This window comes from Aedes albopictus, chromosome 3 (assembly GCF_035046485.1).
Source record: "Aedes albopictus strain Foshan chromosome 3, AalbF5, whole genome shotgun sequence".
Classification (NCBI taxonomy): Eukaryota; Metazoa; Arthropoda; class Insecta; order Diptera; family Culicidae; genus Aedes; species Aedes albopictus.
Window position 1 is genome coordinate 391,992,488 of NC_085138.1, and position 23,262 is coordinate 392,015,749.

At 42.9% G+C, this 23,262-nt stretch overlaps 2 protein-coding genes across 2 annotated transcripts; one reads left to right on the top strand and one right to left on the bottom strand.

The window, feature by feature from the left end:
* Nucleotides 1–13,838: 13,838 nt before the first annotated feature.
* On the bottom strand, nucleotides 13,839–14,883 carry LOC109421141 (ficolin-3-like). Its single transcript, XM_019695633.3, has 2 exons — nucleotides 14,437–14,883; nucleotides 13,839–14,379 (listed from the first exon to the last, which is right to left on the bottom strand). Exons 1-2 carry the CDS (start codon nucleotides 14,767–14,769, stop codon nucleotides 13,951–13,953), a joined length of 762 nt encoding a protein of 253 aa, XP_019551178.3. The 5' UTR covers nucleotides 14,770–14,883; the 3' UTR covers nucleotides 13,839–13,950.
* Nucleotides 14,884–14,907: 24 nt separating this feature from the next.
* Nucleotides 14,908–15,981, top strand: LOC115267447 (microfibril-associated glycoprotein 4). The gene is made up of 4 exons (XM_029874444.2): nucleotides 14,908–15,068; nucleotides 15,130–15,379; nucleotides 15,439–15,722; nucleotides 15,787–15,981. The coding sequence occupies exons 1-4, from the start codon at nucleotides 15,013–15,015 to the stop codon at nucleotides 15,914–15,916; spliced, it is 720 nt and encodes a 239-aa protein (XP_029730304.2). The 5' UTR covers nucleotides 14,908–15,012; the 3' UTR covers nucleotides 15,917–15,981.
* The last annotated feature ends 7,281 nt before the right edge of the window (nucleotides 15,982–23,262 follow it).

Consider the following 23,262-nt stretch of genomic DNA (forward strand, 5'->3'; position numbering starts at 1 on the left):
TTTTCAATCATGGAAGGTTTTTTTATGCTGAATTTTTGGTGAAATTTCAGGGGGTTTCTCCAGAAGAATTTGTGAAGAAAATTCTGGCGGAATTTCTAAAAAAAAACTACATATTTTATCAAAGGAATCTTTGGAGGAATCTCTAGAATAATTTATTGAAAAATAAAATCGCTGTATTATATTGCACATTTAGTAGGATCAGGAATCGATTCATCCGTTATCGGAAAAGCGGATTCAAAGCCTCAACCATTAGTAGGCTAACTGAAGTTTAAACGGGAATCTTCCAAGGGAATTGTAAAAAAGTCACCAAGAATATCAACGGAAATCCTCCAGAATGTCATACGTAAGTTGCGATAAAAATCTCCCAAGAGATAGGCCAAGAATAAAGGGGAATGTGTTTGTGATTCTTGTGAGAATATCGTCAAGAGTTTCGTTGATAATCCGTTAAAAATAACAAAAAAATCGCTTTGTACTTTTGAAGAAAATCGTTAAGCGAGGATCGTCTAAGAATTACAGTACGAAATATACAAAAGATCTAATGAAAAATACGTCAAACATCAACAAATGTACAAGTTATCACTTTTATTTCTATTAGGTCTGAACAGGTGATTCATGAAGTGCTGGCGAGAAAAAAATCTTTGTCTTTTTTTATCGGCGTGGAAAATATTGTTGGGCGGAGTGAAAAAATTTGAATGGCGGCACGCCCCGAATTAACTTAACTGGCGGTAGCGGTGTGGAGAATACGTCAACGACGGCGGCGGCGACGCACACGTCTACCCTATTCATAATCAAAAACGATCATTGGCGGAGGAAGCTCTCTGTTAACATTCACGTAACCGATCCTCGGCAACTCATTTTAAAAATGCTGGCATTTCGTCAATATTCGACTTTTTTCGGTCGCCTGCAATCGATCATAAATTGATGTAAGTTTATTATACTCAAGTGGCCAAGCAATTTCCGGAACCATTCCGGAGATATTCCGTTTGAGGGCATATAGTCTTAGCAACTGGCCCTATACCCGTCAGGTCCGAGCGCCTGAGACCAGAAAGAAGAAGAAGAAGGAGATATTCCGGATTGTTCTGGGGTCAGCAGGGTTGTCAAAATGGCTAAAAGTTATTTTTCTTGTGGTATTGGGCTTTTTTTTTTATTACCGTACGGGTTTGGGCCGAAGGGTCTCAGATTTTCATGAAACTTTTCCACAGCCAGGGCTTATGGATATATGAACAAAAAAAAAAAATTGAGAAAAATTCAAGGTCGCCTATTTTCTCGGAAAACTTCGGTGGAATGGTGGAATGTTTTTGTTTTCCCCTGACACTACTTACTGTGAAAAATCATAACTCAAGAACGAAGCATCATAGAAACAAAGTTTTTTTTAGGAAATGAAAGCAAATTTTCTCAAAAATCCAAAAAAATATGAACTGGAAAAAGTTTTCCACAGTTGAGAAATTTTTTAAAGAAAAGCCGGAAAAACAATGCCTGAAATCGCGGAAAATTTACTAAAAAAATTTTTTTGAGAAGGCTATTTCATAAGCTTTAATCGCTATAATTTTTGGAATGCACTTTTTTTCGGTTTTGAGTTATGGCCAATTTTGTTGAAAAATGTCCAAATGTGTCGTATAAGCCTTTTCTTTGAAACATCATAACTCAAGAATGAAGCATCGTAGAAACAAAGTTTTTGAATGAAATGAAAAAAATTGAACTGGAAAAAGTTTTCCACAAAATTTTTCTCAGTTGAGAAAATTCATAAAGAAAAGCCGGAAATTTCTTTATGAACTTTCTCAACGGTGGAAAATTTTGCGGAAAACTTTTTCCAGTTCATATTTTTTTTTGATTTCTGAGAAAATTTGGTTTCATTTTCATTCAAAAATTTTGTTTCTACGATGCTTCGTTCTTGAGTTATGATTTTTTAAAGAAAACGCTTATTTGACACATTTGGACATTTTTCAACAAAATTGGCCACAACTCAAAAACGAAATAAAAAGTGCATTCCAAAAATTTCAGCGATTGAAACTTATGAAATAACCTTCCCAAAAATTTTTTTTTTTTGAAAATTTTCCACGAGTTCGTGCATAGTTTTTTCCGGCTTTTCTTCACTAATTTTCTCAACTGTGGAAAATTTTGTGGAATACTTTTTAAAGTTCATATTTTTTTGGATTTCTGAGAAAAACTTTGTTTCTATGATGTTTCGTTCTTGAGTTATGATTTTTCATATAAGGAGTGTCAGGGGAAAACAAAAAATTCCACCTGAGTTTTCCGGGAAAATAGGCGACCCTAAATTTTCTCAATTTTTTTGTTCATATATCCATGAGTCTTGCCTGTGGAAAAAGTTTCATGAAAACCTGAGACCCTTCGACCCAATTTGTACGATAATAAAAAAATCCCCTATTGCGAAATGCCAGCATTTTGAAAATGAGTTGTCGAGGGTCGAGTGCGTGAAAATTAATAAAATGCACATAGAACACCAAGCTTGGAAGCATACCTTGTCCAAGTAACACCAAGAAGAAAAAGAAGAAGACGAGGATGAAGAGGATGAAGAAAAGGAAGAATAATAATAAGAAGAATGAGAAGAATATAAAGAAGAAAGAGAAGAATATGAAGAAGAAGAAGAAGAAGAAGAAGACGACAAAGAAGAAGAAGAAGAAGAAGAAGAAGAAGAAGAAGAAGAAGAAGAAGAAGAAGAAGAAGAAGAAGAAGAAGAAGAAGAAGAAGAAGAAGAAGAAGAAGAAGAAGAAGACTGTTTGTTAACAGATTGTTCCGACTGCGATTCGAAATAATCTTTTCCGAGGGGTTTGTTGCTCGGCTAGATTCGGTAGATTTCTTATCGGAATTGGACACAGGCATGGACACACACTCTTATAGTTTCGTCGTCAGACGATGTCCTATTAATCTCAGTAAAACGCCAGCTTAGAAACTACTGATTCAGCAACATAATGTATTAATCTACTTTCCGTAATTGCATTTTATACAATTAATTGCGCGGGTGCCATCAAGCCAACCGGCTTTCCATTCCAACTCAATATACCTGCGCCAATCTTACATCAAACTTTAATTAAACCAGAAGGCAGAGATCTATTACATTATCTTCCACAACCAACCGGCGTCTGAATGAATTGAGTTGTCGCGGATGCACGCTTCGCTGGGTCAGGTCATACATATTGATTATGACTGGGGAAAGTCAGCCGGCATAATGGCGTGCGGTTTGGCTGAGAGCTTTCCCGCACATTAGACTACCCTGCTGTTCGCGCGCGCTTTCCGTAGGTAGGTACGTTCGTTCGTTCGTCCATCATACGCGTTCTCCCCAATCAGGACGAGGCGTGGGTCTTGTATTGTGCCTTGATTAGAGGTTCGCTAATGGGGCCCGGAATGCTTTCGTGGTGTGGCACAAGAATGCACCACCTGCCGGTCGCCGCTGCCGCATTGTATACCGCTGACAACCGCTGCGGATATTTGCCACTTATATCGTCGCTGAGATCCGGGAAGTGGCTTTGATGTATGCGAGCAACCAAAGCACTCCTCGGGGATGTTCCTACTACCTATACCTGCACTTGATGTGGTGTGGTTTTGATGTTGGTGCGGTTTGCACTGCACTCTAAGGTAGATTCGAAGTAATTACTAACGTAATACAATTTAACTATGAAGCAAAGTGTCTGGCTTACTAGAAACCAAAATGCAAGAAGCAAAATAAGTACACACATGTATTTTTGATCCTTATTTTAAAAGGCTGAAAGCTGCTTTGCATCTTGTACAGACTGTCATTTCATGCTATTATTGTCACAAGGAAAAGTCACCAGAAGCCCAATGCAATTACTGTCTGCTCGGCAAGTTTGTATGCGCCATATAATGCTCAGCCCTGGCATCCTGTCTGTTATTAAACTGGCACACAATACAAGTGCACCGCATACTCTAATGAAGGATTGCATCGCTTTTAACAAACCGAGAAGAAGTAGGGGAAGTGGGCGTAAGTCGTCTTACTGTCCAAAAACTAAAAATTTCGATTTCATCGTATTGTTGGGATGTTTCACCAAAGAGAGTAAGGTGGAGTTAATCAAATGTGTAGAGATTCTTCGAAAATGAGGTAACTTCCTCATCAACCTATCCATGTACGCAAAAATAGTATCGGATTTTGCACAGTTGCACAAGTTAAAAACTAATTTTTCAAAAAATAGGAATAGTGAACCTAACTTCATTTCATGGGTTAAGATATTTAAACGTCATATTAGACTATGTATGATCCCATAGAGGATCGAATCAGGATATCATTCAGGAGATGCCATTTACCCCAGATTTTCCTTCCAACCCAAATGAGGGAAGCATTCGCTACTAACGAGAAGATTATGTGTCATGGGGCTAGTACGCTCGTACGACATCCCATAGTTGGCACAAAGGTTCAGCAATGCATTTCCTTGCAATCTAACGGTCACAACTTGTGAACGCAGAACATGTTGCTTGCAACAAACTTACACATTCATTATGCGTTGAAAAAGTCGTAAAATTCTCGAAATTGTTAGCTTGTCTCCGTTTTATTAGGAAATATTCCGAAACTAATCCGGATGCTAACATTTTTAGGGGTTTTCTTTTAAACAACTAAGCCACAGAATAGGTGATAATTCTGAGTAATAGAAAGCCAAACTGACTCCGAGTCAACACCATGAACACTCTCTTTTTCACAATTCCATACATCTTTTAGCTTAGGTTTCAATCTCTAACACACGTGTTGGGGCAGGCAATATAGCCACCATTTGAAATTACTTGTTTTAAAAATATGAAATTAGACAAAATACTGTTCCGTAAAAACATATTGGAAAACCATCATGTCACTATCACGTTACCTTTATGCTACTTACATTTGTGATTTGTATCTCAAGTATAGCAAAGCATATTTCATTTTGAGTATCTGTAACGACCATAATACCTTTCCATCGATTCATTAATCATGAACGTCTATACCAGAAACAAGTACAATGCTCTGGCAAAAATTGCAACAAATTTCCCGTCAAACAGGGAAAAACAACATTGTTACGATAATTAATGAACCTTTGTATCGTGTAAAAAGCAAAACTTTACAACACCAACGGCGATGCTGATGGCGTTGTTTCTGCTGCTTCCTACTCAAGTTCCGCACACAACAGCAAAAATAATCAAAACCCCTTCCAAAGTTTTTTTTTTGTCTTAGCTGCATCTTAGCCAACAATCGTGTTGATTTATTTTCTACTCCACGTCTAAACTAGGCAGCCACCTACTACCTATACCGTCTTCGGGGGGAGAGAAAATTATTTCCCGGCAAACGCGGGGCTGTCCCGGTTCGAAGTTGGTTGTTGGAACACTTTTCCACCACCGAAGAGGAAGAAAAGTGCATCCCCCAGTTTGCACAACGATCGCTCCTCGCCAACTGCCAACATCAGGTGTTTGCTTTTAAATTGTGTTGATTTTTCTTAGGATTTCTGCGCGTCTATTCATCGCCGCCGTACCTCCACAGTCAGCGCGGACTGGTCGAACCGTAGTCACCACATCTTCCGATGTGGGAGCGACCAGTGCAGCCGGAAAACCGCACAAGAAAATTAATTAAAAACGACTGGAAACAATATAAATGGAAGTCGTCGAAGCTAGGAGGTGGAAAATGTGCAGAATGAGCGAAGTGTAAACTTTGCTCGCGCTGAAGAAGTGGCGAAAATGATGTGTGGAGTTGTTGCCGAGAGGCAGGAACACTCTCTATGTGAGTACATTTGCGGGAATGATTTCATTGAAAATTATAGAAATGGCGTTGTAATATGGGAATGTTAGCAGCAACTTACACAGCGTGTGCAATCAGGGTTTGCGATAATAACTGCCACCAATATTGGCAAAGAAAATCATTTCCGCCTTTTTAAATTTGATTTCAAACTAAACAATTGACAATTGGATATCAACACCAACATCAGAAAAGGTCATGCAGGACAGAACAAAAAAAAATGGTACATGTTTGCTAGTTTTTTAGGTTTGCGAGTTTGTGCCTACCCGAAAGTGTCTACTGAGGAAAGTCTCTAGGGTAATAGGATCTCGGATCCATTAGTAATCCCACGTTTCCAAATTCATCTTATTCGAAAACAATATGATTACAGCACCGATGTATGCCATGCATTTTATTATAAGACGTGCTCAATTCGAACAAATGTATAAGAAAGAAAGCAAACAGCTTGGATGAAATTGAGAGCAGCCCGGAACAGATGGAACAGTTTGCCGAAGTAACCGTATTTCAAACTGAAAAATGTCAGCCGTGTTCCTTTTCTTATACGCCAAATTGTATTCCTTGAGGACCTCAAAGTATAGCAAAGGTGATTGTGCGATGTTTGCCAGAAAACCGTTCGCCAGAAAACTATTCGCCAGAATGACAAACGCCAGAAAACTATTTGCCAGAATACTATTTGCCCGAAAGTACCATTTGCCAAAATGTACCAATCCCCAGAATTCAATATTAAATAATAAATTTTGGGGATTGGAACATTCTGGCAAATGAAACTTTCGGGCAAATATAAATTTTCTCCATTTTCTAAAATTAATTGAAACTAAAAATGGGTTTGTGAGAATTTGGTGGATATATTTCAGTCCATTAACTTAAAGAATGCCGTCAGTTTCAATCTTTTACAATAATTCAATATGTTCACCGCTAGGATAATCTCTTGGTTCATTTCGATAAAGGACGACTAGGGCTAAAACAACGAAAACCACTGGAAATGATTCACCGGTAGTTATTGAGCAAAGAGAAAGTCGATTATTGCAGATACGCCTGTACTAAGCGGCAAAACGGTGAGTCGATAAGGAGAGCGTCCAACATACACTGTGGTGCATAATTGATCGGACAAACGCCGATTTTCATACAAAATGGCCAAGTTTGAGATGCTGTAACTATGGTTTGCTTTGATGGATTGAGCTCAATTTTTGACACGGAACTACAAATATGCTGAATTTTGTGTATACAAAGTATAAAATGTTTTCGTTCACAGGTCTGGGCGTGGCAAGGCGTTGAAAATATTGCAAAAGTGATTTGATTTACACGCGTGCCGCGGTCCGATCGCGGCCGATGTAGTTCTGTGTCAAAAATTGAGCTCAATTCAACAAAGCAAACCATAGTTACAGCATCTTAAGGACATACTTGTTAGTATCCCAAAATGGCCGCCACAATGGCTGACTTTTGCACCTACTCACGATTTCGAGCGCACAAATCTCTTCGTAAACAAAACCAGCGCACCTGAGCTTCTCATTTTAAGCTTATAACAATTGAGCAAGAACAGAATAATAAAATGCATTGTTGTTTGAAGCTTGCTTCTTGAGATTTGTGCGTCTGAAGTTTTGATGCACTGTTGAAGCGGGATTTCAAGACGTTTGTCCTTAAACTTGGCCATTTTGTATGAAAATCGGCGTTTGTCCGATCAATTATGCTCCACAGTGTAGCTCTGGTCTTCACAAGTTCCTACCTCATGCTTCCATGGGTCAAGCGATGACAAAGACCGCCAGCTAAGAGTTGTATGCTTCGCTGGTAGTGCAGCCTGGGCACTGTTGTCCTTCTGACTTCAGCTAGATTGAGGAGGTACGACCCGAGCGTCTGTTCACCAAGGAGATGCGGCTCAAACAGCGTCTGTTCTGGCATCCAGCGGCTGAGTAAGAAACACTGCACCACGCCCAGCTAGATCCAAGGTGGTAGCCCCATCAGCGTTCGTCCCAGTGTTGGTCGGGACGTTAAACAGAACTGGCACGATGGCCCTCCGGCGAGACAGGTGTGTTGGCGCAGGCCCAATAAGCCACCCGTAAAAATCCCCATTACGAATAACATAGGAGAAAATACGGCTCGATACAATCGGCAAAGACCCACGCGACGAAATAAGGACTACGATTGGAAACTTGGAACATGGAATTGTAAGTCACTAGGTTTCGCAGGATGTGACAGAATAATCTACGACGAACTACATCCCCGCAACATCGACATCGTGGCGTTGCAGGAACTTTGTTGGACTGGACAGAAAGTGTGGAAATACGGGCATCGAGCGGCTACCTTCTCCCAAAGCTGTGGCACCACCATTGAACTGGGAACCGGATTTATAGTGTTGGGCAAGATGCGACAACGTTTGATTAGGTGGCAGCCGATCAACGCAAGGATGTGCATGTTGAGAGTTAAGGGCCGTTTCTTCAACTACAGCATCATTAACGTCCACTGCCCACACGAAGGGAGACCTGATGACGAGAAAGAAGCGTTCTACGCGCAGTTAGAGCTAACATACGATGGTTGCTCGCCGCGTGACGTGAAAATCGTTGACGGCGACATGAGCGCACAGGTAGGATGGGAGGAAATGTACAGACCGGTAATCGGACGAAACAGCCTGCACGCCGTATCGAATGATAACGGCCAGCGCAGCGTAAACTTTGCATCCTCCCGTGGTATGGTAGTCCGAAGCACCTTCTTCCCCCGCAAAGATATCCACAAAGCCACCTGGAGATCACCCGACCAACAAACAGAAAATAAATCAACCACGTTCTAATCTACGGTAAATTCTTCTCAGATTTAACCAACGTCCGCACATACCGCAGTGCGAATATAGATTCGGATCACTACTTAGTCGCTGTATGCATGCGCTCAAAACTTTCGACAGTTATCAACACGCGTCGAAGTCGAAAGCCGCGACTCATGATCGAGCAGCTGCGTAACGTAGAAGTGGCTCAAGACTACGCGCAGCAGTTAGCAGTGGCCCTACCAACGGAAGAGCAGCTTGGCGCAGCTACACTGATGGCTGGAGGGACATCCGATCCGCCATAGGTAGTACCTCGGTTACAGCACTAGGCTTCGCGACTCCGAATCACAGAAACGACTGGTACAACGGCGAATGTGAACAGTTGAAAAACGAGAAGAATGCGGCATGGGCGAGAATGCTGCAACACCGTACGAGAGCGAATGAGGCACGTTACAAACAGGCGCGGAACATGCAGAACTCAGTCTTCCGGATGAAGAAGCGCCAGCAGGAAGAACGAGATCGCGAAGCGATGTAAGAGCTGTACCACGCTAAGGACACACGAAAGTTCTACGAGAAGCTGAACCGCTCGCGCAGAGGCTTTGTGCCACAAGCCGACATGTGCCGTGATAATTACGGGAATATTCTCACGAGCGAGCGTGAGGTGGTCGACAGCTGGCGGCAGCATTACAATGAGCCCCTCAATGGCGACGTTGCAAGTACCGAAGGTGGCGTGGTAACATATCTAGGAGTATGTGCACTAGGGCAGTTCAGACTTCAAATATATTAAAAATTCAAAACTCCCATATGTTCATTGCAATCTTTGGTGCAAAACTAGAGTCCTGTCAAATTTTCAGCCATTTCGGTGGTGATTTAATGGTGGCCCAAAAACAAAATAGGTTTATATGGGAATTACTATGGAGAATTTTTGAAAAAGGTTCTCCACGCTGTAGAGCATTAACACATGGATATAGTCATAGGGTCAAAGTCAAATTGAATTCTTCAGATCTCAATGTTGAATGTTGCCGAAGACCGCAACTCATTTTGACTCACGAAAAAGAAGTTATTAATCAATATTCATCCATGCATGCTTGAACAGAAGACCACAGCTCGACCGACACGCTTGACACGCAATCATAGTATGCGTGTTAGCTTCTTGCACACCTTGCAGGACATCGTGTATGAAGATGCGCATTCGAGTGAGAATTTGTTAAATATCTTTTTTGCCGATTGTCGAAATAAGTTCCGGTCTTCGGAAACTTTCATCATTGATATCTGAAGAATTCAATTTGGCTTTGACCCTATAACTTTATCCATGTGTGACTGCTCTACAACGCGGAGAACTTTTTTTAAAACTTCTCCATAGTAATTCCCATACAAACCTATTTTGCTCTTGGGCCACCATTAAATCACCACCGAAATGGCTGAAAATTTGACAGGACTCTAGTTTTGCACTAAGGATTGTAATGAACATATGGGAGCTTTGAATTTTCAACATGTTTGAAATCTGAACTGCCCTAATGTGCACAGGACGAAAGACTTCCGGCTCCTGACCTCCAAGAGATTGAGGAGGAGGTTGGCCGGTTGAAAAACAACAAAGCTGCTGGAGAAGATCAACTACCAAGTGAGCTTCTAAAATACGGTGGAGAAGCACTGGTGAGAGCACTACACTGGGTCATTACCAAGATTTGGGAGGAGGAAGTATTACCGGAGGACTGGATGGAAGGTATCGTGTGTCCCATCTACAAAAAGGGCGACAAGTTGGATTGCGGGAACTATCGCGCGATCACACTACTGAGCGCTGCCTACAAGATACTCTCTCAAATTTTATGCCGCCGACTATCACCGATTGCAAGAGAGTTCGTGGGGCAATATCAGGCTGGATTTATGGGTGAACACCCTACAGGTGTTGCAGAAATGCCGCGAATATAACGTGCCCTAACATCACTTGTTCATCGATTTCAAATCGGCATATGATACAATCGATCGAGAACATCAATGGCAGATAATGCACGAATACGGATTCCCGGATAAACTGATACGATTGATGAAGGCGACGATGGATCGAGTGATGTGCGTAGTTCGAGTATCAGGGACACTCTCGAGTCCCTTCGAATCTCGCAGAGGATTACGGCAAGGTGATGGTCTTTCGTGCTTGCTGTTCAACATTGCGTTAGAAGGTGTAATTAGGAGAGCGGGGATAAACACGAGTGGGACGATTTTCACGACGTCCGTGCAGCTGTTTGGTTTCGCTGATGATGTTGATTTTAAAGCTCGCAAATTTGAGACGACGGCGGAAACGTACATCCGACTAAAGAGTGAAGCCAGGCGAATCGGATTAGTCATTAATGTGTCGAAGACAAAGTACATGATGGTAAAGGGCTCCAGGGAGGAATCTCCGCGCCCGCCACTCCGAATTTATATCGACGATGATAAAATCGAGGCGGTTGAAGATTTCGTATACTTGGGCTCACTGGTGACCGCCGCCAACGACACCAGCAGAGAAATTCAGAGGCGGATTGTGGCAGAAAATCGTGCTTACTTTGGACTCCGCAGAACTCTAGGATCGAATAAAGTTCGCCGTAACACGAAGCTAACTGTCTAAAAAACGCTGATTAGACCGGTCGTCCTCTATGGGCACGAAACATGGACCCTACGTGCAGAGGACCAACGCGCCCTTGGAGTTTTCGAACGGAAGGTGTTGCGTACCATCTACGGCGGAGTGCAGATGGAAGACGGGACTTGGAGAAGGCGAATGAACCACGAGCTGCATCAGCTGATGGGAGAACCAGCCACCGTCCATACTGCGAAAATCGGGAGGCTACGGTGGGCTGGTCACGTCATCAGGATGTCGGATAGCAACCCGACTAAAATGGTTCTCGAGAGTCATCCGACCGGTACAAGAAGACGTGGAGCGCAGCGAGCTAGGTGGGTCGACCAAGTGGAGGACGATCTGCGGACCCTACGCAGAGTGCGGAACTGGAGACAAACAGCCATGGACCGAGTGGAATGGAGGCGGCTACTATGTACAGCAGAGGCCACCCCGGCCTTAGCCTGATCGGTAAGGTAAGTAAGCTTCTGTCGTATTTTACCATGATTTTATCATGGTCTTTGGACGCCATCATCTACTTACGAAGTCTCAGCAAGCTCTGCTTGAGGTCTTTGCTAATGTTCGATCATTCATCTCTTCTTATGGCGGAACCATTGTCGCACGGGTCGATTAACACCTTGAATTGCGGTACCTTGTTTCCTGTTACAGTGTTTGCGGATCAAGTGGTTCGTAGTGCAATTCTTAGCCGACAACTGCAAAACATGCCTATCCCAAGTCCAGTTGCAGCGAAAGCCACTAGGCTCAGACAGTTGTCATTATTGTTAGCAGAGTGAAACATTTTCTTACAAAATATCGGACGGAAAAAGTTCTATATACCAACCTTAGCATTAGGGTTTCCGATAGCAGATTTAACGTCAAGCCTTGTGTACGCTCCATTCTTGATTTCATCGAGCCATTCGTAAAACGCGTCCTTTATGTCATCGGATTCATCGTTTGTCTGCGCATATATCGCCCCCTTAATGCTAGAACTAGGTAACTCGTTTTGGAAAGTGCGGATAAAAATGGCTGGTAAAACTTAGCCTGGTATAAAACAAACTCTTTGTTGGTCTTAAAAGTTGTTAATTGTTTTCGGATTTTCAATTGACAAATTTGTGTTTATTGTGGTGTATGTTCAGATATAAACAAATTTCTTGCGATTTCGCAAAACCTGTTACCTAGTTCTAGCATTAAGGGGACGATATGTTGATTAAGCTGTATTCAACGCACAGATTCGTTTTCTAACCGTTTCCTACCTTCTAAGTCGCTGCGTCTGCTTCACTATGAAGCTGACTCCATATGTTCTGCCTTATCGCCACCGTCTGAATTCACGCTTTTCAGATCTAGATCACTACAACAATTGGAAGGACAACAGAGTCCGCTGCCCAGTCTGCACCACTAGCTTAGCACACAACTCTTAGCTGGTAGTCTGTGCCATCGATTGACCCATGGAAAATTGATAGGAACTTGTGAGGACTCCAAGAGTGCTCATCAAACTCACCCTTGTCTGGTTACACTGCCTCAAGATTGAGGCTACACATTCCGGTTGCTGTCACCAGCGGTCACCAGCAGTCACCAGCACCAGCGGTCACCAGCAGTAGTAGGTTGTACCGTGGCGGTTGCTGGTACCGTACATTTCTGATGACGGAGACTTTTGTTCATAGCATCACCAGGTAGCAGTCAGAATCGATACAGCACGATAGGTCTGGTGATCGATGTATTAGAAGAAGGTGTTACGAATCAGGCAACTCCTGAACTCGGGGACACGCTACGGACCGTAGCGTTTTAGCTACGCTACTGCGTCTGAAGGTCAACTATGTTTCACATATTTTTGCATTTACAAACTTTCTCTTTATTCAACGGGGCAAGAATTTTTAGATTTTCAGTAAACATTGTAGCCGCCAAAAAAGCAACACCCATAGAAACATTCCGGTTCCAGTAACCCTAAAATCACATTCGAGCGCAGTTACATGTCTAGAACAAATATCGCCAAATGAATTTCCAGTTTGAGCTCTATTCTATATGGTTGACGTTCACCATAGTTCCGGGCAAATAGTTGCGTTTGTCCGAGATTTTACCCATTCCAAAAGTGCCGGTTATTAATGAAGATCTGCCAATGGCGTGCACCTTCCAGCCAAAGCCATCCTCGTATTCAACACTAAATTTGTATGCAGTTTGAAAGGGTATTGCATTTTATTTCAATAGAAATAAAAATTTAGTCATCCACAGTTCAGTTACATCTCTATTTCGAACCCCAGTCGTTAATCATAAACACATGCTCGGGAATATCATAATTTAACGATGGCCCTACCATCCATCTTCGAAAACAGGCATTTGCTATGCGTGCAATATCGGTTACTTCCCCTTACGACGCGTGGTGTAGGTTGGGATTGTGGCATAAATTAATGATGGTAAAGTTTCCGTGAATCATCGGAAGCCCATTAGAGAGGAAGCTTACCTGCTGCTTACCTTGCTGCTCCCTATTATTTCCATCCATAAATCATTATCTCTCCTTAGCCTCGGATAAGCTGCCGAACCAGGATGCATATATATTGGAGGATTTGATACGTCTCTATCATAATTAGAGATGACTGTTTTTGGATTGGGTTTCCACTAGGAGTGAGGAGTTTGGTGCTGCAGAACCTTCAAAAAAATTCAATGCGTTTTGACTTCATGAACATTGACTGTAATATCGTTGAGTTGATACGATTGGTGCTGCAACTTTGTAGTTATCTTCAAAGATCCTATTATACAAAAAAAAACAAGAGCGTAGGTATGTTGTAGTTATCGTTTTATATTATAGTTTTCATTGAAATTCAATTAGATAAAATAATAAGATTAATACGATGGACATTACATTGTCCAGTCTTCATTACTATCTTAACCTTAGGAAGAAACACGAGACTTTTGGGGTGGTCTGACTTTAACAAACATTTTCGACCATTTCAAGGGGTTTGAGGGTCCACCAAAACCACCCCACCACATTCCTGCCCCGTGATCTAACACCCGATCGCTATAAACTCCGTTCAGGTTATTTCGCCTAACTCCAGTTCCACAGTCCAGATGCCAGTGACCGCTTCTCATGGTGGCTGCACAATTGCTTTCAGATTTATCGTTATCCCTGTCGTAGGTGCTGAAATTCTCCTTCCGGTAGTCATAGAACGACTCGCCAGCAGTCCCCTCCATGAATCCCAGCAACTTCAGCTCATAGTTTGCAGCTTCGTCAGCAACTCCAAAGGTGTAGTGATACCATACTGGAAATTCACTGTAGTTGGCCATCAGCACCATCAGCTCGCATGGTTTTCCGTGAGTGATCTGATGCAGAAAAGGTATTCAACTTTGTATTCATGTGTTACAAACTACTCAACCTACCTGATGAAGCTTTTCTAGCCCGAGCCAAAACTCCCGCTGTAAGCTCCCGAAACCGAATTTATAATCGTTCCAACTACGATTGAAATTCGTCGAACCATCCTGACGGTTTTGAAACTGGAGCCAGTGTCCTCCAAAGAGTTGCTGCTCGCAAAACGCTTGGAACGGGGCGGAGTTGTTCCAAGGTTTGATCAGATAGATACCGGATACGTTTGGTGCATCATTGCACGATTCAAAGTACTGGGGCTGACGATTATTCAATTGCGCTGAACTTAGCCAACTACCGTGGAGTGCTATTGCGATTAGCAGAGATATTGACTTTATTATGAGGTTCATTTCCGGTTGATTATCAATTTCGCAAATTATTGGCCATCCAGGATGCACTTGGCACGAACGGTGGCAATTATACTGATTTTATAGATTCTGACAATCGAACAGCGCCACATTGTCTTATCTGAACACTTGAACTGAAGTGTCCGGTGGGGTTTCACACTTTATCGATTAGATATATTAGGTAGATCACAGACAACGATTTGTAGAAGTAGCGCCAGAAGTAGACACTAGGTTGTTCCATTCACAATGACACATCTGATTAGAATCGTGTGCTGTTTGATATACAGTACATCCTTAATCAGGTATTGTTTTGATGGTTTGCCCAACCATTACAATCCAATCACATCTCTTGATCCATTTCAGCGCCATTCGTGTAACTTACAGATCCTGCACGGATGCACCGGCCCAATCCGGGATCTACTGGATCAGCCCAGCAGATATTGCTCCTCCATTCCAAGTCTACTGCGAACAGGAAAAGTTTGCCGGACACTGGTTGGTGGTGCAAAGCCGCAACGATGCTTCAACGAATTTCAATCGCACCTGGAACGAGTACAAATTTGGATTTGGGAGTCTGAGGAATAACTTCTGGTTGGGCCTGGAGAAGCTGCATCAGGTTAGTTCCAAAGGTGTATTATTCACAATCGTTCTTTTCAATAAAACATACAATCACAGCTGACCACCTCATCCGCCTACGACCTGATGGTGGTGATGGAGAACTACCTTGACTTCGTGGCCTTCCAACGGTACGAGAATTTTGCGGTGCACGATGAATCGGAAGCGTACAGTTTGAGCTTATCAGATGCCAACACCGGAACGGCAGGTGATTCACTGCTTATCTACAATGGTGAAAAGTTTAGCACTTTTGACCGGGCGAACAACAAAGGTACCGCAAACTGTGCCGCAGAAATGGCAGGCGGGTACTGGCACTACGACTGCCGGAAGGTTTTGAGCACGAGGTGAGTTCTTGGTCTTGTTAGTATGGAGATGGAGTTATGCAATCCAACCGAATTTGAATTTCAGGAGCAACTTAAACGGATTATATGACTTGGTGCATATTATGAGGAATGGAAGTGGAATGTGGTGGGGAATGTTTGGAGGAACAGGTAAACCGCTAAAGATGACTAGAATGATGATTAAACTCCGTCAATGATCAGTAAATGATGGAAAAACGAAAAATTTTATGATGTGAACAATAAAACATAGTTAACATCACAACCCCAAGAGAAGATAGGGAGAAGAACAGTCCATGAAGATATATTACTCTTAGTCTATCGAGCAGTGAAGAGAATTGTCAGACAAAAGAGGCACAAAACAAGCAACAAAGAAGGTGCGACGATTAGTCATTATCCCTACTGGTGATAGATAATGACATGATCTCGAATTTTTTTGTTGCAGACAAAACGGAAGCTGAATACCCCGTAACGTGGGTAGATCACCTTAGAATGGTGCGTTGCGGTGTAAGATCTACCAAATCAAATTTTGATCCGTATTTTTAAATTAATACCGTATTTTTAAATATTTTAAGATCAAAGTTTGATGCTCTTTTCCTTGTGTTTTGTAGTATTTGTGTTTCAATGTACTGCTAATTAACATTTTATTTCAGCAGGATTCAGGTAAATGTATCGTACGATATAAATAATATTTTAAAAATATGTAACTGTGGCGAGCGTATCACTAATATGTAGCTTATTTGACGTACGATGTTAATACATATTATTTTATATTTCAGATTATCAACCGCAGAATCTAGTAATTCAACCAAATGCCAACAAGATGACTAGGAAACCTGGATGAATTGGGCAGACAACTGATTCGAAGCAGTCTAAAAATGGTGTGCTTGAACGTTAACCAAGCGTATCCTTTGGAGTTTACCCTCCCACTAACAACACCCAAATTCCCGTGACACCTAGGCCTGAGAGATCGTAGAGTTGTCTACATTTTTCATAGTTGTCCAAAACTAACCATCCCTTCCCATTCCTCAGCAGTCGCAAGGACGTGGCCAGGACAGTGCTCGACCATTGGAGGATTGCGTCAATCTTGTCTAAGAGTCAGAGATTAGTCCCAAATCTTTGTGATTTGGTTCGGACGGGAAGGAGGCAACCCTCATAACAGCGGTCTAGGACTGTACCACCTACGAATTTGTGCGACTCGCTTAATGCTAATGCTAATGCTAATGCAGACAAAACGGAAGCTGAATTTGTTGCGTACTTTTCAACTCGTGAATAATCAATTATTATTAACCCAAAGTCGAAACTGTTTGATGATAGAGCTTCACCAGAATTGCAGTGTTTATCGACTCGAAGTTACCGTTCGAAAATCGCAATGCAAGGCTTAAAAATCTCTAAACTCGTGGTGTACGATGTTAATCCCATTATTTTCAAGTTGGGACAAACTTATGTCGCATGGGTTTGTTTGTCGCAACAAATACAGGTTGCGACATTGTCATTATTGTTGCGCGATGGTCGAATTTTGATTCACTGCTATCGAGTGATCCAGGCGCCACACAAATTATTTTAAATTTAGACCGGAACAAATATGATAAAAAAATACCCAAACAATTAAGCGAAATCGTTAAAATCATCGGATTTGCTAAGACATTTTCTAGGCGAATCAAATTTCACCTTAAAATTCTTTAATTACTTGAATAATTGATTTGCCCCCCCCCCCCTCAAATTTGTGTCATCATAACCTTACGTTACCGGTCAGACTAAGGCCTGAGTGTCCTCTGCTGTACGTAGGAGTTGTTTCCCTTCTACTCGGTCCATGGCTGTGCGTCTCCAGTTCCGCACTCTTCGAAGGGCCCACAAATCGTCCTCCTCATTATCGGATTGCTATCTGACATCCTGATGACGTGTCCCGCCCACCGTAGCCTCCCGATTTTCGCGACTCGGGGTTCATTCGCCTTCTCCAAGTCCCGTCTTCCATCTGCACTCCGCAACACCTTTCCGTTCGAAAACTCCAAGGGTGCGTTGGTCCTATGCACGTTGGGTCCATGTTTCGTGCCCATAGAGGACGACCGGTCTAATCAGCGTTTTGTAGATGGTTAACTTCGTGTTACGGCGAACTTTATTCGATCGTAGAGTTCTGCGGAGTCCAAAGTAAGAACGATTTCCTGCCACAATCCGCCGCTGAATTTCTCTGCTGGTGTCGTTGTCGGCGGTCACCAGTGAGCCCAAGTACACGAATTCTTCAACCGCCTGGATTTCATCACCGTCGATATAAATTCGGGGTGGCGGGAGCACTGATTCCTCCCTGGAACCCTTTGCCATCATGTACTTTGTCTTCGACACATTAAGGGCGAACGGGACGGTCGGGGAAATATCCGCCATTGCTCTGTTGTTACTAAGATCGTAATCTCAGATTCTACATCATATTTTGCAACAAAAACTTATCATTGTGTATGCTCACTTGCAGTGCATATGCTGATTGTTTTTCAGTATCATCAATGCGATAGAACTCGAGATTACCATCTTCAAAATTGCGAGACAAATTGTTTGAAAGAGAGGAAAGATAGGAAAAATAACACGGCGTCCCGTTTCACCTTGATGACTTATCCGATTCGTCTGGTTTATTCTTTAGTCGGATGTACGTTTCCGCCATTGTCTCAAATTTATGAGCAATAATATCAATATCATCAGCGAAACCAAGCAGCTGAACGGACTTCATGAAAATCGTTCCACTCGTGTTTACCCCCGCTCTCCTAATTACATCCTCTGAAGCAATGTTGAACAGCAAGCACGAAAGACCATCACCTTGCCGTAACCCTCTGCGAGATTCGAAGGGACTCAAGAGTGTCCCTGATACTCGAACTACGCACATCACTCGATCCATCGTCGCCTTGATCAACCGTATCAGTTTATCCGGAAATCCGTATTCGTGCATAATCTGCCATATCTGGTCTCGATCGTATACAGATTTAAAATCTATGAACAAGTGATGTGTGGGCACGTTGTATTCACGGTATTTCTGTAAGACCTGGCGGATTACAAACATGTGGTCCGTTTAAGCGCGTTCATCCATGAATCCAGCCTGATATTGCCCCACGAACTCTCTTACAATCGCTGATAGACGGCGGCATAGAATTTAATAGGGTATCTTGCAGGTAGCGCTCAGTAGTATGGTCAACAATCAATACGAAACATGAAATTCGCCCGTCACTCCAGTTTCATCAATTTTCAATGACCCCAATCCCCCAGTACGTAATTTTTGAATGCACGTAAAAAGGCGGCGCGTTTTACGCATTTCACTGTCAACAACAACAACAACCATGTACCGTAAACCGGGGACAAATTGATCTTCGGGTCGAAATTGATCACATGTTTTTCGGTTAGGTTTAGCATATTTTAAGTAATTTCCTTTCAACTATCGTGCTGTTGGGAACCGATACTAAACGATATTTGCTTGGAAACTATTTGAAGTATGTTTTATCTAACGAAAAATCGTCTGATCAATTTCGACCCGGAGATCAATTTGAACCCGGTTTACGGTACTACATTCGTTCAAAATGTCATCCACAACAGGTAGGTATCTTCAATTTTGAAACTTCATTAAAAATATCTATATTAATTGATTTTTTTTTTAGGATGCTGAAACTAATATTCTTCCCGACAACAACTCAGCAGTGCGAGACTCGGACGTAGTCACAGGGTCAGCGCGCCACCGGACAACCGGAGGGGCTTCGCGGATCTATTAGGGCGCTCAAAGATTCAAATGAACTACACTAAAGCGGTTCGAAATTTACGGTGTATTGTTGTTCTGTGGTCTATCACTCGTTCACGGCACGTACTTTGATGAACTGCATATCTGCGAGCGCTCGCGACGGGACCTCTGTTCCAGCGATGGCTGGCCGGACTCGATGTCGCCCCTTGGCAAGATTGCGGAACAGCTACCGTTGACCTGCGACGTCTGAAACGTACAATGGCGCTTGGAGAATGACCGGAATGGCGGTTTGTGGAGACGGTTCCGGACTACAGGCGCTTTCTTCAAGCGTAGTCGGTCGACGACGGCAAGGCCGCCTTCTGTCGGACCAATAAGGGAATCTCTCCTTGGAATTTAGGGCCTTTGCCCGAGATTTTTGTCCTCCTTGGTGGCTATGGCCGAAGCCAGAGGAATAATGGCAATCCTTTGCTGTTAGATTTGGGCACCTTACGGAAGCCTAAATCGTTGTGTGCACTGGCGATTCTCGGACACGCCAATCGGAAGGCTGGTTTTTAAAGAAACCGAAAAAAAGGTCCTGAATGCTGGTTAACTCTGGCACACCTCACTTCTGGCACAATCAATTGTTCCAAACACTACACTATTACTCAAGCCACGACTCAAGCACATCCGATCTACACGCTCGCCTGTTTCTAAGTGGACAATAATGGCCGCCCACCGAAAGTCCTTTGAACTCTTCAGCCATCTCCTAAGTTCCGTGACGTCATCATCTATAACTTGGTTCACGCCATGTTTAGCTGTAGATTTTGATTGCAGCCAAGTGGTTTTCTAATCGCTGAAGTTTGGTAACGTATCTGAACCTTCGACTAACATGGCGCAAATAAAAAATAACTTATGAACCTTGTAACAACGGCTACTATACCTAGCAATAAACTAACAAAATTAGTAGCGTTACACAGAATACACATATAAAGTATATTGAATACACAAAATAAAGAATATTGAATCAATTCAGCCGGAGATACGGGTGGATCCTCATAATAAGATGCTGATTGGTTCAGACGATGAGGCAAGATTGAAGACTAAGGAGTAGTGCTTATAAGTGACAAATTCGTTGGATGGCAAATAAAATGGTCATTTACTTATTCGCGAGCGGTAATGGCGATGGTGGACATATCTGTGCGGTATGAAATTTGGACGTTTCTTGAGGAGCGCAAACAGTTGGCGCCCTCTAGAGATACGCAAAGGCGTTCATCAGGCCGGTAGCGATCAGTGGTTTGACTAGGCATAGCTCGGACGAACTTCGACCCATAAGAACCGAACTACGTCATATTAGGGGTATTGAATCGATGTCCAGGAGCATGACTGAGTTTGGTACTGGCAACGAATGGGAATACTAGCACTAATTCAGTAAAATTGAGCAGCAAATCCAGGACTGTCTCCAGATTAAGGACAAACGTCTTTAAATCCCGCTTCAACAGTGCATCAGAACTTCAAACGCACAAATCTCAAGAAGCAAGCTTCACATATCAGTGCATTTCATTATTCTGTTCTTGCTCACTCGTAACAAGCTTAAAATAAGGAGATCAGGCGCATTGGTTTTGTTTACGAAGAGATTTGTGCCTTCGAAATCGTGAGTAGGTGCCAAAGTCGGCCATTGTGGCGGCCATTTTGGGATTCTAACAAGTCTGTCCTTAAGTTGACGTCCAAGATTTTTTTTCCAGTTTGAAAAAAAAAACTATAAACAAAGCATGGTAAACTAGATGACAAGGTTGATAAATTGTTTGCTTTGATGACGGGGCGATACAAATCAAGGCGTCGCTTCAAGCGAAATCAGCATAGGCGAATATTGTGGGGGAAAAGTGGAGGAGCGAATGGCGCCATAAAATCGTACTGATTTGTTCCTGACATTTATATCTTGATGTTTAATCTATGGTATGGTCGCACGATCGTTCTCGCAATCTCCTCCTCAATCTCTTGGAGGTTACACACTTAAATTAAATCGCCGACCTCAGCAAACGGATTGCCGAGAATCCAACAGCCGAGAATCCGGTAATAATTTTCACTGAATCTCGGTAAAAGTTTTACCGAGATGTCGTTAAAACTTTGCCGAGATCTCGGTAATCCAACTTTTTACCGAGATCTCGGCAAAGTTCACCGAGACTCGGTAATGGTTTACCGAAATCTCGGTAAAAAATTTACCGAGAATCAGTAAATATTTCTCGGATTCTCGGTAAACCGTTTACCAAGATCAATTTCTGAATTTAAGTTTGTAGGGACCGGAAATCTTTCCTCCTGCGCATGTACTCCTAGATCTGTTACAGCGCCACCTTCTTTGCTTGCATCGTCGACATTGAGGTGTTCCTCGTAATACTGCCGCCACATCTCGACCACCTCACGCTCGCTCGTGAGGTGATTGTCTCGGCGGATGTCGGCTTGTGGCACAAAGCCTCTGCGCGAGCGGTTCAGCTTCTCGTAGAACTTCCGTGTGTCCTAAGTCCGGTACAGCTCTTCCATCGCCTTGCGATCTCGTTCTTCCTACTGGCGCTTCTTCCCCCGTAAGACTGAGTTCTGCTTGTTCCGTGCCTGTCGGTAACGTGCCTCATTCGCCGTCCTACGGTGCTGTAACATTCCAAGTAACACCGAAAACATAATATCCGAAAAAGCAAAATATTTACTTTGTCCTACAGCAGTTGTTATGAAGTTTATCGAAACATGTTGTTCGCGAAAATGCGCTTCCAACGTGGGCAGCAGCATGCTGAGATGCAGAACCAACACCAACCATCGCATCGGAACCGTCATCGATGACCGTCACGAAGCACGCGCACTCACCCGAGCCGACGGGACAACAGCGACCAGCAGCGAGAGAGTGAGTGCCGTGAGATCCAACCGTGAGAGCAGCAGCGAACGCCGCCGCCGTAGCCATCATCATCATCATCAACGATGCTCGTCGCCCTGCATCCAATGTGATGATGGTTTGTTCCATACACGTCGCGTGGGTTCTACGCGCGCGTAGAGCCTTCCACGTGGTTCTGGAACGTTAGATTTTTGGTATATATTAATAATATAATAATACATAAATATAATAATACAGTGCGAGAAACAAGTATAAAGACAGAGCCGTTTTCCATACAAAATAATCATGTTTAGGGATCAAAATATCTTTTTTGTAATTGCGTTGCGTTTTCCCCTACTTTTCACTCGCGGTTGTAACGTTGAAACGGCCTACTTTTCTTCACTAAAACAAAAGTGCCGAAAAGTACTACTTTTCGGCACTCTTAAGAGTGCTGAAAAGTAGCACTTTTCGACACCTTTGCCAGAGCCCACTTTTCGATAACTTTTGAGGCTACCGTAGACACAGCTACTACTTCTACATCCTCTAATGAGCTCGAATCTGAATCAGGACTATCCAGATTCAGATTAAGACTGCAGATCAGGCGTAGAAGCAGCAGCTGAAGCTACTTTTGCTCTTGCCCAAGCTGCGGTTGCGGTACGACGACGACGACGGGAGTTTGCAAATTTCTGACACCTACCCTATCATAGCCTACCTGATCAAACAAAAGCACCACGCTGACGCGCATGAATGCTGCCACGTGGTTCGTATTGATACATGTATGTGTAGCAAGATTATACCAAGGATTATACTGGATGGGTATTTTTTTTTGCAATTACAAAAAACTTTGTATGCAACTCGTTGCAAAACTCGATTTTTTCAGCACTCGTCGTATTTATCCAACTCGGCAAGCCTCGTTGGATAAATGTACGACTCGTGCTGAAAAAATCATCATTTTGCAACTTGTTGCATAAATAACTATTTCTAGCGATTCGATTGTTATGGAA

Coding starts and splice junctions, on each gene's coding strand:
- LOC109421141 (XM_019695633.3), bottom strand. CDS start 14,769: ATGAACCTCATAATAAAGTCAATATCTCTGCTAATCGCAATAGCACTC. Junction 14,380..14,436: donor GGCTAGAAAAGCTTCATCAG/GTAGGTTGAGTA, acceptor TTTCTGCATCAG/ATCACTCACGGAAAACCATG.
- LOC115267447 (XM_029874444.2), top strand. CDS start 15,013: ATGACACATCTGATTAGAATCGTGTGCTGTTTGATATACAGTACATCC. Junction 15,069..15,129: donor TACAGTACATCCTTAATCAG/GTATTGTTTTGA, acceptor GATCCATTTCAG/CGCCATTCGTGTAACTTACA. Junction 15,380..15,438: donor GCCTGGAGAAGCTGCATCAG/GTTAGTTCCAAA, acceptor ATACAATCACAG/CTGACCACCTCATCCGCCTA.